Source organism: Grus americana, chromosome 7, assembly GCF_028858705.1.
Source record: "Grus americana isolate bGruAme1 chromosome 7, bGruAme1.mat, whole genome shotgun sequence".
Taxonomy (NCBI): domain Eukaryota; kingdom Metazoa; phylum Chordata; class Aves; order Gruiformes; family Gruidae; genus Grus; species Grus americana.
This window is the reverse complement of record NC_072858.1, coordinates 17747459-17764669: the sequence shown is the minus strand read 5'-3', so window position 1 is coordinate 17764669 and position 17211 is coordinate 17747459. Positions and strand designations below refer to the sequence as shown.

At 35.5% G+C, this 17211-nt stretch overlaps 1 protein-coding gene and 1 long non-coding RNA gene across 8 annotated transcripts in view; one reads left to right on the top strand and one right to left on the bottom strand.

Annotated features, from left to right (window-relative positions):
* The first annotated feature begins 185 nt into the window (after nt 1-185).
* On the top strand, nt 186-5169 carry LOC129208985 (uncharacterized). Its single transcript, XR_008577947.1, has 2 exons — nt 186-821; nt 2188-5169. It is a non-coding gene; the product is annotated as an uncharacterized LOC129208985 (long non-coding RNA).
* The window catches only part of CCNJ (cyclin J), a 29092-nt gene continuing 15052 nt past the window's right edge, over nt 3172-17211 (bottom strand). For 2 of the 7 annotated variants that reach the window (XM_054832623.1, XM_054832625.1), the window contains exon 7: nt 6256-16636. In XM_054832623.1, coding sequence (XP_054688598.1) covers nt 16612-16636 — 25 coding nt within the window. In that variant the 3' untranslated portion in view covers nt 6256-16611. Of the gene's footprint in view, nt 3297-6255; nt 16637-17211 lie in introns of those variants that run through there. The other 5 variants (XM_054832618.1, XM_054832616.1, XM_054832617.1 and 2 more) reach the window with 5 other exon arrangements.

Here is a 17211-nt window from a genome sequence, read left to right as displayed (position 1 = left end):
CAAGCGCGCATGCCCGCCAGCTACCGGCGAGTATGCCAGGGAACCGCTCCGAAGCGTGCAATAAGCTGCCGGCCAATAGAAGGGAGGGATGCCTCTGCGCGTGTGCGGCGAGCCCGCGGGTGAAGGGGCAAGCTTCGGGGCGCATGCGTGCCTGGCAGGGTGCAGGGTGGGGCTGGGGCGCACGCGCAGCCGTTAGTGGCGCGAAGTGTTTTCAGGCCCCGCTTCGGGCGGGAGGGAACGGGACGTGCGTTTTCGGCGGAGGGGATGTTGAGGTGTGGCCGCCGCTGCTTTAGCGGCTGGTGGGGGGCCGTCCGGCTCCTTCTGGGCTCCGTGCTGTGTGGGTGAAAAGAGACGGGTATGTTTTTTCCTTGGTGGGAGGTTTTGTGTCAGGTGCGGCCCTGGAGTTCGGGCTCGGCGGGCCCGGAGCCGCTGAGTGAGCCGTTGCCGGAAGCTCAGCGGAGCTGTGGAGGCTCGAAGGAGTCTGTGAGGGAGAAATGCACGGAGCGGGCGGGTCGGGAAGGATATGTGGGCCTCGTGTTACATCGAGAGATGCACTACGTTCCTGTCCACGTCTTTCCTCTTGGAAGAGATGCTAGCTCCTGCGATCGGGGACACTTTCGACTCTTTCTCACTGTGTTTGCCTTAGGTTTTGTTTTGACTCGGTCTGTCTGCAGGTTGCTGTCCTTTACCGTGCCAGCTGCCTCTGGCTTGCAACAGTATCCTGTTCACGTTGTGCTGTTCAGAAGGTGGATAGATGAGAGGGCATACCCTCCTCTTTTTAGAATGGAAGGCGGGGGGGGGGGGTGGCGAGTGAAGGAGAGGTAATTAGTGAGCCTGTGCGGGATCACTTCTTTTAATCTGCAGTGTGTATTAGGTATAATTACCATTTTCAGGCTGGCCTTTAAGTCACTTATGAAATTCCTCCCAGTATTTGTCATTTAAAAACACTTAAATAGTTGATAACTTAGTGTATTAATGTACAGATGCTATGAAATAAAAGCATTCTTGTCCTTCCCACTTCATATGAAACAGAAGTTGCCAGTGTTAAATTTCAGAGTATTTCTTTACCACGTAATTGATAAGCCTTATTAATTAACGAGATGCAATTTAGTCTGAAATTATTGTGCTGGTATTAGAGAAACAGAACAACTTTATTTCTCTTTGTCAAGACAGTAAACTTTTAACATTACAGAGTAACATAGAGTATTATAGATTACAGCAGTTGTGTATTTGGGTTTTTTGTACAAGAGAAAAAACCCCACCCAACTCCTGAATATACATTGGTGTCTTATTGGTTCTTTCACTCCTTTATTGCACACTTTAAAGCAGTGTTTATGTAACTTTTTATATACTCTGCTGAACTGAATGTACTTTGAAGCAGTGCTTTTTCCACTATACATGTTAAAACTTCTTTGTTTTTTAATGCATACACTTCAAACAAATGGATCCTGATCAGAAACAAAACGAATAGTCATCAGATGAAATGATTAAGGGAAATAATTTTAAAAATGCCAGATTTCATTTTTGTTGACACTACTTAGTGTAAAGTAAGAACTAGAAAAATACATAGCAAATGCGTGAGTTCTGTAAGTGTTCTGTTTTGCCAGAAATATTTGCTTTCTGCCTTTTTTCCACATCTCTTGAAGAAATGTTTCATAACTGACTTCACTAAATTAGCAGAATGATAGCAGAAGGTTTCTAGTTAATGCTTGAGAGCTGAGAGTTCAGGTTAGAAGGAGAGTAGTAATCTTTTTTGATACACCTAAGAACAGAAATAGCCTGATGCTCTTCAAAACAAAAAGCAACACCCCCTCCAGCCTTCTCCAAAACTCAATTTGAATCTGAGAGACACTGACATAATTCCATGTAGAAAGGCCAGTCTTGGCTAAATCTATTTGATGTGTGCAGGAAAACAATTCTTCAGTACTTCATTATGCCTTCAGTGAGGCATGATCAGCTTAATCAGGCAAATATGCATGCAGTAAGTTTTCTGTGAGAGTAGTCATGTTCATTCTCCTTGCTGAAGTGCTGTCTGAACATGCCTGTGCAGTGTATTCTGAGAAAACAGGGACAGCTATTCTGTGGTATTTATTTGCTTGGCTTTCTGCACTACTATTTTGTGATATTGTAGCAGTATTTTCAAAAGTGTATGCAAGTATAGTGCAATATTGTCTTTTTCACTTCCAGAAATGGACAAAAAAAATTCCTGTGTCTTCAAGAAAGAAAACAAAACCTATAGTTCTGAAATACTTTGAGGGAAAGCCAAAGGCCACAGTGTAACTCACAAATGTTTAGAAGAATCTTGTGGAATCGTAAGGTGCTCTTTTTTAAGAGGTCCATAAATTCTTGAAATTCTCATAACACTTCATCTTTGAAGAATAGTTGAATTTGACCTTCGTAGACTTAAGTATAAAGTATTCCTCCTGAAACCTAATACTTTAAATGATAACTTATATCAATTGTTTAGTGTCCTCTCTATTTTGCTAGAAAACATATGCTAATCAGTAAAGTAAACTTTCTAAGCAAAGCGTGACATAGTGAATGCAATTGCTTCATTGCTGAGTAAGTTACAAAGCCAACATCAGAGGAAGAAGTTTTAGAATCTATAGCAAGATTTAAGTAAAATAATCTTCATTGCCCTAGAGGAAGAAGGCTGATACATTTGGTCTGGTATATAATTTTTAACAAAGAAAATGCCTGTTTTCTGGTTTCTGTCTCTTCTGAATGTTTTGTGTAGGATACTTCCAGAGGCTGCTACATCAAGTTAGAGTACAGTAGGCAAACAGGTGATCAGCAGTCCTTCAGCCAGATAGTGCAAACAAGGAAAAGCAAAGACAGTAATTGGAACTTCTCAGGTCCACAGTTTAAGTAGGATGGCAAGGCACTATTTTATTTCAGGGACTTCTGAGCTGTTATCTTGTGTGTTATAGCAATTTATTATCAACTTTATTGTAGTCTTCTACTAGTGATGTATATTCTGTAAACAGTAAGCATATAATGCATCTCTGCAACAGTATTTTTAATTAGCCAGAAAGAAGAAAGAATCTTGTGGGGGGAAAAAATCTTTAAGGACAGAGTTTAAAAAAAAAAAAGCACTGTGTTACCTTTTAATAATGTTACCTTTTAATACAGTGTAATGGAATGTCACTATGGAAAGGCAAAAATACTTCATCATTGTAATTTCTTAGGTAATTAAGATGCTGTGATTCCTGTATGTAGTTTTGTAATGCCTTATAATGTGTCAGCATGAATAACCAGTGATGGTCTTCTCTAGTAGTTATGCAGTTTTAACACATCTAGAGGAAAAAAAAATCTATTAGTGGTCTTAGACTTAAAGCCAATTTTAAATTATAACTTACTAAACCAATAATATTGCTATTTGGTCAACAAAGTATATTTATTACTGTTAGCAGAACTATCCTCTAAGGAACTGAAGTTTTAAAATTTGTATTTTGTAAGAAAATACTTTTGGACCCTTTTAAAATAACTTTTTCTTCAAAGTGAAGGTCATTGAAGCTTTGTTTAATTGTTAATACTAAATTTTCTGTTTCTTTTGAATTTGAGTCATTTGGATTTCAGTAATATATTTTTTTGTTTGGAAATTTGTAAAATGGCATTATTTTAGATAATAATAATATTTTTAGTTTAAACTTTGAACAGCTCTGATTACTGTCTGAACCTGGAGAAATGGTTGCTAAATTCTGTTCTGTTGAATTATTTTTAGGTTTGTTTCATAGATGCGTGCAGTGAGAGGTGAAAAGTATGTTATTTTTCAGCATGACTCTCCTTATATCTCAAGTTGCTCAATTGAGTTGATTTACATCTACATTAAAAGTTATAATACAAACAAGCATCCTGCTCTATTTGCATCTCTCTGTAGAAGAAGAATCCACTTCTTCCTCTTAGTTTATACCCATATTTAATCAGTAACATATTTTACTTACAGTTTTTGTTCAGTTTCTTGGTCTTATTTCTCTTTCTCTACAAGAGTAGTCATTGTGGACCTGGTAAGTTCTTTCAGTGTACTTAAGAAGACTGAAATATGATTTGAATACTACATAACTTATTACAGTTCTCAAATCGCTCTATAAGAAACTCTTGCAGCCTTCTAATAATTATTTTGCAGCTTTTTACTGTATTGTTTCTTGTTTTCTTCTGTTGTGTTTTAAAATATGGACCCCTAAGTTGTGTTAGTGTCGGCTAGGTCACTGCTTTATAGATGTGCAATTCCTCTGCAGTCTAACATTGTTACTGTTTCTACAACCAAAGATTATACATGCTCTTTTTGCTTTACGTTTACATGGAATTTTAGTAGCAGTTTGATTTTGATTTTTTTTGTAACTTGTAGTTAATTTTTTATGGTGACTGCTTTTTCAGGATACCTTTTGTAGATGTAATGTATGTTTCTTTCTTCTTTGTTATTAAAGAGTATCTTGTATGAGTGTATGTGGCTTGAAGAATATGCATTGCTTTAGTTCTGTCAGAATTTACCATTCTTTCATAAGTTTTGTTTGTGTAGATTTTTCTTTGATTGAAAAAAGTAAAAGGTGTTGGTCTGTGCAGTAATAAGCCTTTTCATCTGTAGGTCACAAGGGCTCTCTAGGTTCAGGTCAAGTTCTCATTATCACTCAACCTTATTTAGACTCAGTTTTCTGGTAGTAGCACTAACTGCACTTTTAAATTATGGTGCATTCCCAAAGCTTGTGCTTTTCTTCACTGTCACTTGAGTACAGTGTCAGATATGATAGCAGCATGGATTAAATAGAGTATCTCCACAACTAGAACAAATGCCAAATTCTTTTCTAACTAGATGTTTCAAAATAGACCTTCTCCTTAGTCAAGTAATGCAGATTTAAGAATCAGCTAATTGACTTCCTTGCTTAAGCCAATTTATTTTTAGTGTCCTTGAAATTTCACTGAGTATTGCTGGTTGATTTGCTTAATTATTCCCATGTACTCCTGCACACTACTCTGAGTTTTCATCCGTGGATGACAGCCAGATGGTTGTCAGTACTAGAAGCAAAGCATGTTTTGGAAACTTAAACCATGATTTACAGCTGTTGTAATGTTGGTCCTCATAATTTGTTTATTAATAGGTTTTGACATCTACTTGATACTGTATCATTTAACATGGATGACAGAGCATGTACATTAAATATTTTAAACAAATATTTTGAGTTTGTTCTTCTTTGTTGTATCTTATGTCGTCAAAGACTTTCTTCACTCTTGTCCTAGAGTAAGTACTTTCATACAGCAGTTTTGTGATGCCTTATGAAACGTACAAATATACTTTCCATATACTGTTTCTGATGCTTTTCATATTAGATTATTCCTCTTGGCTTTCAATACCAACTGGTAATTTATACCTGTTTGTTTTATTTTCATATTTTGTTTTGTATGACTTCACTTTTTTTGATCTCCTGTATAGTTAGTAAGCATCAGATAAGCACTTACATTTTTTAAATTGAATCATTCTTTGAAGTTGTGGAGACTATTCTTTTTAATAAAAGAAGAGTCTTTGGGATATAAATGAAAACTGAAAAGTACAAAATAAGAAATTCTGTTAATGGCAATGCTGGTATAAATCTGTAATTACTCTGGTTTTGGTTTTGAATGTAAGTGGTGTGGATTTGCATCAGTGTAACTGATGAGAGCAGATTTCCTTTTGAAAAAGTAAAACTTGCATCCAGTGATTTGACTTGGATTTTTTCAAATAAATATTTGTGTGTTTTAGAGGGATGTTTGTATGCAGTTTGATTGTACTGTTGGTTTGAAGAAATACCCAGTACTCACAGCTGAGCTGTGCTGTAAACCAATTATCTTCAAAAGGTAACTTTGGCATTTGGGACAAATTTAAAACAGCAGTCTGAACAATAGCTGTGTTCTCTTCTTAATGGTACAATGTGACACTATGTAATATTCCTGATTAAATTAATGTTAAATACTGGTTTGAATGTGATAGGTTCTTTACAGCATTTTATTGGCCTTTCCATACAGGAAGAGAGATGAATAACAAGAAGCTTGCTTTTTAGTCTGATTTTTTTTTAAGAATATAATAATAAATCAGAAACAATGCAGATTTTAAAAGTAATTATTTTTATTTTCATTGTATAAAGTACTAGTCTCAATTAGGAAACGCCCTCTCCATTTGCAATCTGCTCTAAAACACAGATTTGAGCTGTAACCACCAGAGGGAGCAAATTGCATGATCAGGACTTCACTAAAAATGTTTTCAGCTGTCAAGAACCGTAGGCTAGGAACTAGCCTATGGCTAATTCACACTCCTGATTTTTGCATCAGAAAATAATCCACTCAGAAATTATCAATAAATGTTAAATCTCAAATATCAGGAACGTTTGGCATTTTAGCTTATTAATATTTATATCCCCTAATAAAAATGTGACAGCAGTTGGTCAAACAGTTAACATACAGGGAAAAAATTATATGGGACTTACATTTTATTTTAAAACACTGAAAGTTTTTCCTGATTTGTTTTTCATAGTTTATTGAAGACATTGAGTATGTTGGTAGACCACAAATAGAACAACTTGTAAATCAGAACCTACAGGAAGGTGGTACAATAAAAATACTTATTTACATATTTCCTGCTATTGTGCAGCAAAACTTTACCGGTCAGCTAGAAGTCTATTAATTTTTATTTTTACATGCTTACATTGAATAGTCCTTTTGAACTTGGTGGCAATTCCCATGGTTTAAGGTAGAGGTTTCTGAATTTAATTTCCTCATATTCACACATCAGCAGTAATACTGGCTGCAGATGGTGTAAGAGGCCTTATTTCTGAGGAGGGATGCTGCCGAACCTCTGTGAATACTTTCACTCCCTTTAATGAGAAACCCATGCTGCTGTCTTTCCCATCCCCATCACCTCAGCCTCAACTTTCCACCTACCTGACCAGTGTCGGTACAGTAGTTGGAAAATAGAGGGTGGGCACAGGGTCTATTAGCATGTGTAGAAGGAAGCTGCCATGAAGAATGATGAGCATGTACTTATTGGCTTGTTCTGCCCTTTGTTATCCACAACAAAAGATGTGAACAGAGGAGAAGAAACAAAGTTCAGAAGCTGCAAGTATTTTATAAAAATACTTCAAAATGGAAAGCAAGTCTCCAGCATATCAGTGTCTTCCTTACAGTTAGTTTTTTAAAGTGATATCTGATATTCATCAGATATTATGCATTTGGGTACCAAATTGATCTGAATCTTAAGATAGTTATCTAATTAACTTTGTGAATCTCTCTGCTATGCATGGTCCTGATATAACTCTTTAAGGTTCAGAGAAATACTATTATTTGGAGGGAGGCTGACATTAATCCTAAAGAATTGAAAACATAAGAGACACTATCAATAATTGAATGACAGGAGTGCGATTAGTTCAGCTGATATAAGTCTTTAAAAAAATCACTTAAATTACAAACCTGGTTGATAAATTTCATTAAATATATTTTATGAATACTAATGTGTTAGTATCAGATAATAGTTCAGTAAAAATTACCATGTACCGTTATCAGTAATCACACATTAAATGTATTAAGATTTGGATAAAAATTAGATCTTAAAATAACTGTCACTAAATGGATAAATTGTTATCACACAGAAGCCCTCTTAGTGAAATCAGTAATAAGCCTGAATATTTTTCAATAATCTGAAATTTCAGTATTCTTTTCCTCAGTCATCTGAAAGTGATCTAAACTCATTGCTGAGACAAATCTGCTGCTGAATAATGGCACTTGTACATAATGGTGCAGATCTCTTCCTGACTCAGTTATGAAAATGTGTGTTTGTAGCCATTAAAAAGTCATTAATGCTTAAAGAAAATAGGGGGATATATCTACAAAATATAACTGTTCTGGACAGTGACTGAATAGAATTTAGAGGTTAAATAACTCTAATGGCAAAGTGGCTAATGCTGTTACTGGTATGTCTTTCTGCTCTTTTGTACTGAAATGGCTGCGTGGTACTTCCATTAACTTATGAGGTATTACTGGAATAATCATGTAAGGTTGTGAAGTGCTATGAAAACTCACCAGACAAGGTGGGCCAAAATTCTTATCCCTTAATAATGATGTTAAAAACTAAGATTTATTGAAACAGGCAGAGTTTAGCTGTGATCTGCAAGTTAAACCTACAAATTGAGACACAGGAAGTATTAAGTTACTAATAGGCATATTGTGCAAGCTCATAGTGTTTGCTTATGTTGTAATCTAAAGATATGATCTGCAGTTTAGATGGGCCTATAAAACTGATTTTGAACTTCATAGCCCCAGTATTGAAAGCAATATCCTTGCAGTATAGAATTCCATGAATGTTATCTGCTTTAGTATTTACTAGGTGACTTTATCCTTTTAGAGATCATGCTGAAGCCTGAGTTAATTGGGCTACACTTTAAGTGTCCAATGGAATGAATTATGTTAAGTTAGCTTGCCTGTATTCCTACAAATCACTTCACAGCATCGGATTGCTTTGTAGCCTGGAAAGACTTGATGGATTCATTTCTAAGTTGTGTAGCCTTCTTTGATTTACTTCTTACAAACTTCTGAACCGAATCTGAGGGAATATTAAATGTTATCCAGCCCTGTGTTAGGAACAATTAGATTGTTAGACCACTAACCTGTATTAGCGTAAGGATTTTGCTTGGAAGTTCCTTTTCTTTAGCTCAGTCTATCAGAATCACAGATGTTTTGTGGTTTCTCTTGTTTGTTCAGGCCATAGAGGATTTTTCTCCTCCAAGTTGCAATTATAATGGATAGATAGATAGATAAGGCTTTTTTCTTTTTTTTCCTTCATGTTTCCCTTTTTTTCTCCATCATAAGAGACAGACATCATTTGAGAACCCCTCTGGAATAATGTATACAATTCCAGTTGCCTGTGTTCAAGAAAGATGAGCACAAAACAGAACAGGTGCACCAGAATGCTGGGAACTGCCGGTTGTGAGAACAGACAACTCTACTGAGCAGAAACTATAAGATCTGGGAGCAGTTGTGTTCAGAGAAGGATTTACTGAGGAGGTTGAGGTGGCTGCAACTTCCCCTTCTCATCTTCAGCATTGTTTATTGAAGCACATGTTCCTAGACATGTGATGGGGGAACAGCTATGCAGCTCTTCCATAGTTGCTTTATTTAAGTGGAGCAGGAAGAGAAAACCAGAAAAGGAAAGACCGATTTAAATTAAGACAGCATTGCTGTAAGAACAATGTCCATAAATGTGTTTAAGTTCACAGGTAGGACTTGTGAGCTTTAAACCTTGTCAGACCAAGGTTTCAGAGCAATTTGATGAAAGGGTTTATATGACATGTTTGCTTATGGTAATAAGGTGTTGGACTTAATGACCTGAGGATTTCCTCCAGCACAATGTTTTTATGAAAGCTTTCATCAATGAGAAGTTGTTTCAAGATTTTTATAACAGATTTCAGTCCAAGTCATTTCCCTTGGCTCATAGCGTTCAGTAGTAGTCCATGGTTGTTAAGACTCTGCTTTTTCCCTTAGGGATTCTTAGAGACCTGTAAGGATTTTGGAGGTTGAAAGGTTTTAAGAAAATTATTCCAAGTGAAAAGAACATACTTTTAGTAGAAGTGCCCAAGTCCATGACTACCATTTTTTGAGTAAGTTTTGTTACAGCTGTAGTAGTGATAGCTTAAAAGAAGCAGATGAAGTCTGGATTGAGTTATGACCACCAGTCTCCTTATCCTGAAAGGAGACACCAAGAGAAGTAATTTTCTTATCAAAAAAATCCTCTCTGATCTGACAGGCTGCCAATACTGACCTCTATCTGTTCTTGTTAAGTATTTGTTTGTGAATTATATGTTTTCTGGAGGTTTTAGAGAATTGAGTTGTTCCCCCCCGCCCCTTAATTCTAAATTCAAGAAAGCATCCTCCTTCAGGAAAATAGTTAAGCACATGCTTATCAGCCATTCAAATGTTAGAATGCAGTAAGGTGCTATGCCTCTGAGGTAGTGACCTGTAAATTTTGTTTGAAAGCAATGTAGTTGCTATGGTCAATTAAAATAAAGTGGAAGTTTTGCTTCATTTGGGGGGTGTGGGGGAGTGAATGACCTTTTAAATGTATTTCAAAATATATATATACATGCACAACTTTAAGTGGCTTTTTCTCTTCTGTCGACAAATTTTGACTTACATGTACCTTTCTACATGAAAAAGAAAATCTACATCCTTTGATGTCAGGCAAACTCAGGCTTTATCATGGGCAGCTGATGAAGGAAGTGCTTTCCTGTAGCACCTGTTTCTCAGCTGATAAATTCTGCTTGATGCAGGTGGTAATGAATTGTATATTTTTAAGATTTATCAGGATTCTCATCTGTTAGGATTTCATGTTCAGAACTGTGGGAAATGTTTGTATGATGGTTTATGGTTTCTTAGGGCATCCTAGTTGATTTTTTAATAGCTATAATATTAAATCAGATAACCTGATTAATCTGTCAGAATTGGAAATGTGTTGTAAGAAATGTATACATTGTAAGAAATTTCTGATGCAATAAACATTTGTTCCTTTAAATGTTCTGCAATTAATGCTAGATGGTTTTATTTTAATGTACCAAGAAATATAAATGCAGAAATAACTACTGGAATTTGATGGCTCAGTAACACACAAACTTAATGAATGGGCCAAAGCAGTTGAGCTTGATCCCAAATATCCCGAGTTATTTGTGTACGATGGAATCGATTATGTTAATGTTCAGCAGATTTTGATAGCACATTTTTACATGTTCTCTAGAAGAAAATACATATTGTCTGTATTGTGTTAGGAGATGGGGTACTTGTAGATATCTATTAATATTTTTCATGCAAGTTCTTTGGCTTCAGGATTACAAATAACAGGGACTGAGTTAAGGCTAATTATGTTTTTAAAAAGTTTAATATAAAAGAGCAAGGCATGGAAACAAACTTAAGTAGTTATCATAGTTATTTAAAACCCCAGTGCAGAACTGTTGCCTAAGATTAAGTCTTGTACCAGGCCAGTAAAACCAGATTGAGAAAGTGGTAACATTTTGCTGCAGTTATATAAAGGTCACTTCTGTGACTGGGATAAAGGTCCTGTCCTTTCCAGGATGCCTGTCTTATGCCTGCTCGGTAACTCTGGGATGTTCTGGATCCATTAGGTTTATTGTGTGTATGCTGCAGATTAACTCTAAAGAATACAGGCTGTAATTTTGATGTGCGGGTGTTGCATTGGATTTATGCTGTATATATCCTGTATGGTTCATCTAATTGTGCTCTGTATATCTGATACATCTAGTAACTCTAACAGGGATAGCAGGTATCTGATAATACAGTGAAAAGAGAAAAATTAAGTTAAATTATTTTGCAAGAAACATCTTTACAGTACTACTCATTAGAAAAGGGCAGTTGGTAATTTCTTGGATGATTTTTGTGATGCAGAAAAAGTATTTATGTACATTTTAAAGTAAAAATACGACAACAAAGGAAGTAGAACAAGCATTAACATATCCTTTTACTTTTAAAAATTCACTTCAGTAAAAAAAGTGTGCCTTTGTTTACAACCAAAAACCATTACAGTTTGGCCTGACAAGTAATTTCTGTTCAGATAAGCCACAAACTAGCATATGCTTATGGTGCTAGTCAGAAAGATACACTATCAGAAATCTTGAGGAAATTTGTGTAAATGCTAATTAAAAAAAAAGTTATTTTGAAATTGGCTCAATTTGTAAAATCCTCCAGCCTTGCTCTTGCATTCTCTCACAGTATGCAGCATTCAAAGAACAAACCATTCCAAAATACTTTTGTCTTGAACAGCTGCAAGAAGAATTTAACTTTGCTACTGAAGAAGAGATTAAAAAGTGTAAATGCTTCCAGCTGTTGCAATTTACAATTTTAGGTAGCTAAACTTCTGCTGTTTTCAACAAATACATGTTTGCAGGGATATACCACATACAATATTTCAGGAATTTAGTATTTCAGATACAGTCTTTGTTTTAAAAATGTTTAATGTTACAAATTGTATTAACTTTAATCTGACTTTTTTTTATATTTTCTGAATCCATCTTTCCCATTCCCTTATATGTTTATGTAGCAGAGAATTTAGTTCATTATTAACTTAGGTGCTGATTCGTATCTGTGTATGCTGCCTCATTTATTTCCTACCTTCAACACATTTGGATTAACTGTAATTAGAAGCATATTAGAAATATTAGTTAACAGTACAAATGATGTGATCCAAATCCAATAAGAAATTTATTATAGCTTGCAAAATTTTACTTATTGGTATTAGGGCTAGTGTGATACTTTGAACAAAATAAACTATTTTCCCCTCAATGTCTATATCCTCAAAGTGAAGCTCTGGGGAAAAACTTTGCAATGTAGTTGAAAACTAACATTTTGATTTGATAGCGCGTCTAGCATACTGATTTTTGTAGACTGGAAGACTTCTCACACTCTTTATGGATGAGACTGTATATCCCATGAAACATTGTGAGCCCTCAAGCTGAGCTGCCTCAGTTTACTATGAGATGAACCTCTGAGGCAGAGCAAGAGTCAGCAAAGGCAATGGCGCTAAAGAAGTATGGATATTATTCCATTTAAATGTTTCTGGTTTTGGAAAAGATTCTATGTTTTCTAAAGTGTTCAACTTTTCATCTACACTTAGAAATTTCCCAAGAAACCTCACATCCTCTGAAATACTTTTGTTGTTGAAATTCTGGGTTGGCTTTTTTCAACAAGCCAACTGATGTGAACTGTCTTTTCCTTATAGGAAAAGATGTTTATAGGCTGTTGATAACACTGTCTGTAGTTATAATGTTAAATTGAGAGTCCCTAGAATGCAAGTTTTCTTGTAAACTTTTCTTGCAACTCTTTTTGAAGCTTTCGGATTAATTAAATTCTTAAATTAGGGATTTTTTTAAAAATAAATATTTCCATATCGCTCTGTCTTTATTCCAAGACTAGCCATGAAACTCTTGGCTCTTAAATTCTTTCATGCAGAGGATGGGTGTATTCTGGGAGTTAATAGCTTTTGAGTTCCATTTTTATGCAGATTTTCTGTAGAGTTTCCTGTCAGTGTATATGTTTTTCTTTATTGTTGCCCTAAGGGTCAGAAAAAAATTGTGCGGATTCCTAAGTCATATGGTGAATCTATATGGAAAGAAAGCCTGTGATAATGATTGGCATAAACTGACACAAATATCAATAATGAGGTATAAACAACTGACATGAAATATATTGATAATATGAGATATCTGCTGTCTTCATTCTCAAAACCTAGAATAGCATGGTGACCTTTTGAAATATCATTTCCTGAGTAACTACTTCCAGTTATCATAGGCATTATAAAATTATTAGTTTCTTGTAAGCATATGTATCAACGTATGTGCTGCACTGTCAGTGACAGTTGTGCACAGGGCTATTCATTGGATGCTTACTTGAAGAGCTGTAGGTTTTTGAAATCTGAGCAATTTCAAAGAAATATATAACTGTGTGTGCATATGCCAGAAGAAGCAGCTAAGGGAGTCACCTCCTCATCTATTGAATATCTGATGAGTAAACTGCCAGGTAAAAGAGGGTAGGGAAGAGGGAAGGTATCAGTAGGTGGCAGAAAAACACTAGTATCGTAATGAAGAAAAGTGTTGTTTTACCTGTGTAACCAGAACTTGTTATAATATTTTATAATATTTTTAAAGTTTGATCTTCTTTCTCTTCTTTGAGCTCTAGACCCCTAGGCCCCCTTCGAAGTCTAGACAGAAAGTCTTGACAGCCTTTTCCTATATTGCCATGTTACTGTTATCCAGTTATTTCAAAATCTGCCTTCAGAGGGAGCTTTTCAGGTGCTTTGATGCAAAGTAGACAGCTTCTCTTTCTGTGATGCTCAGGGAAGATAGAGCTGGTGAAATGAGCAAGTGTTCACAACGCTGTGAGAACCCTTCATCTGATACCAGAGTTCCTCTAGGATACTGCAACTATAATTTGGAATAGTTATTTTGCTGTTCTGTGGGGGTGTTTTGCTAGAGGTAATTTTTGTATCAGTTTGAAAAGGTGAACTCTGAGGTTAGGACTCTCAAGTCTTCGATCTGCACAATACTGTCTTGCATCCATCAGTGCTTATTAGTTCAAAGCACGGTGCTGTGTGAAAATGATGTATCTGACTTCCATGGGCTTTGGAAATGATACTGCTGCATCAACACTATGCTGCATCTTGAGCTAAGAAAACCAGCTAGATCCAAGCCTGCATATGAGGAACCAGTTATAGTATCTATACCTGCAGCACTGTTAGTTGAATCTTTAATCTGCCAACAAATAGTTTTAGCTTTGTGTTCTCAATTATGTCATCTGCATTTTGATAGAACATGTTGTAAGCATTGTGGTGGCTGCTCATATGAAAAAACTGTGTTGGATCAGTTACAATTCTGTTCTCTGCACCTCTGGAGCAATTTAAAGTAATATAAAATTAAATATAAAATGTTCCAATGGTATTCCCAAATCTCCATAGGAGATTTCCTTGTTAGAAAAGTGAGGTGATAGGATTTTTAAATTTTCAGAGTGATGATATTCTACCGTGTCCAGTAGTACGTATTATACCAACTGCAGCGGGTATCATTGTTTGTGTCTCTGACATCTTAGAGCTGATGTGAAGACAGCCCCCCAACTTTGCTACCATTATTCCAAAATAGCCTTTCCCCAAAACCTTTTAAAGAAGCACTTCTTTTGTGAGATTTGTGACTACAGTGAAAGGTGGGGGCATGTTTCCCTCGTGATGAGGAGAGCATGAAGGCCTGAAAGAGGAACTGAAACGAAGTTTGTCTAAGCAACACAAATAGTTCAGAGAAGAACAGAAAGTTCAGTCACAGTATTTGGATTATTCTATTCAAGCTCCAGACTCTGCATTCAGCCATAGCTGTAGAACATACACAGTTGGAAGTTTAGGAGAAAAGAGTGAATTAAGGGGCATTTAGAATATAGGTGTTTGCAATAAAATTTTTAAATTACTATTTTACAGATTTAAATTACCTTTGTCTATCTGAATAGGGTCATGGAAAGTGAATTGCAGAATACTGGAGGTCTTCATATCATAGAATGGCATCACAGAATCATGTAGGTTGGAAAAGACCCTCAAGATCATTAGGTCCAACCTAAACCTAACACTACCAAGTCAGTTTCACTTTACAATTTCCTTAGATTTTAATGTTTAAGTCCATCATTCCAAGATTTCTCTTCCCCTTCTCTGAGACTAGAGGACTAGCAAAAGGCTGTTTCCCAAGAGAATTTGTCACAGGACATGTTCTCTTGGGAGAAGTCCACTACTGTTTTTTCTCTTCAAGAGTTGGTGTCATTTGCCAGAACTTAGAGAGTAGAATCCTTTGAGGAAGATATAAGCAATTATTTCCTTTTATTTCATATGATGTAATTTGCATCACATGGACTTATTACCTTAAATACCATCACTTATACTATAATAAAGTGATTTTATGTGATACAGACCTGTGAGCAAAATTACGTAATTCTAGTGCGTTTCCTGTGACTATACCACAAGTTTTATTCAAGGTGTATCCAAGTAAGACATTTATTTCTTAGAAGTGTGTGATGGACAGAATTTTAAAGATAATACCATTTTTAACCATTGTTGCAACAATCAAACCTCAACTATTATCCACTGAAAATAGCTCAAAATAATTTAAAGTGAATATTAGTTTAGTAGGTATGTTTATTTATTAAGAATTGCAAAATAGGGTGGATTAATGCCTTGGAGCACACAATATTATTTACCTACATGATGTTTCTCTGTAGTCAGGCTTTGAAGTTACAAATCAAAGTAATTTGTATGTTCTAGTTTATAGGACACTAAAAGGAAACAGTTCTTCAAAGAGTATGTATTTTTAAAAGAAATGTAAAGCACAATTTCCAAACAGAAGAAATAATAACTTGTGGTTTTAACAAAGAAAGAAAAGGAGCTTTATTAATGAACTGTATTAAAGGTGTTGAATCTGCCTCAAAAGCTACTGGATGCTTATTCTAACTTAAGTAAGTATGAGTTTATTTTTCAGCATCTAGTAATAAAAGGACTTGTGAAATTCGTCTTTGACTCACAATTTGACACTGTAGTTGATAACTTGCTGATAGTGACTGTGGAAGCTAATGCATTAGAGTGTAATTTTAATTCCCATAGATTTTTAAATGTGGATTGTGGTTCATTCACTACTACTTATTATGTTCATGCTCTATTTACATATATTTAAATTTTCGTAGTTCCTTTTTTCTTGACTTGTATTTTTAATACCTTATGGATCAAACACACTGGATGAAAATTATGTTGATACTTAGAAGACATCAGAAGTAAAAATTGCATAATAAATGTAAATGAGGTGGGAGATTACAGAAACAATCTGTTGAAATTAATTTAAATTCTTGCAGAATAAGTAATTGTTTTACAAAGAGGAAAAAAGTAAAATCTTTAATTGCTAGCTAAATACAGCCTATATGATTTGGTATGACAGTCAAACCTGTGTATGGAAATAACCATATAATAATACAGTTCCAGAAGACTTTTCAAGCTGGATTATACAAACTCTGGCAACTCTTACCTCAAAGAGCTCTAGAGGAAGTGTGGAGCAGAGGAAGAAAGGGATTCTCTTAAACACACACAAATTTTTGGTATCTAGGAGAGAAACAGCGTTAAAGAGGGGACAGAATTTCTGAAAAACAGTTTATTCCTTATACTTTTGCATATAATGTTACATCAGTTTGGCTGTGGGAAATAAGAATAACATGCAGTACTCTTGTGTAAATATTACCTGTATTTTTGGGGAAAAAAGCATGGGTGCTTTTGGGAATGTCTGTTTTAGAAGCAAGTCCTTAATTCATTAAATGTTTGCACATTTTTACTTCTGTGCCTAAGAAAAGCATACAGCATATGAAATGCTTAGCAGAATCAGATATACATCTATTATACCAGGAAAATGTATTGGAAAGTAACTGCTTTACTGAATCAAGTCTAGGAAAGTCCTCCGCTTTCTGCATTTAGTCAGATCCATTAAGTGGGTGGTGCAAGAAATCCTGTCATAGACAATTATTGACTAATTTGCATTGAGATATTTCTTCCTTGCCTCTATTAGTATTTGGCTTAAATCATGAATTATTTCATTAGCTACGTAAATGCTTAATCTCTTGAAAATCCTGCTAAGCTCTTGTCCTCATTGAAAGCTGTGATCATTTGTTCTAGTTAATTTTGTA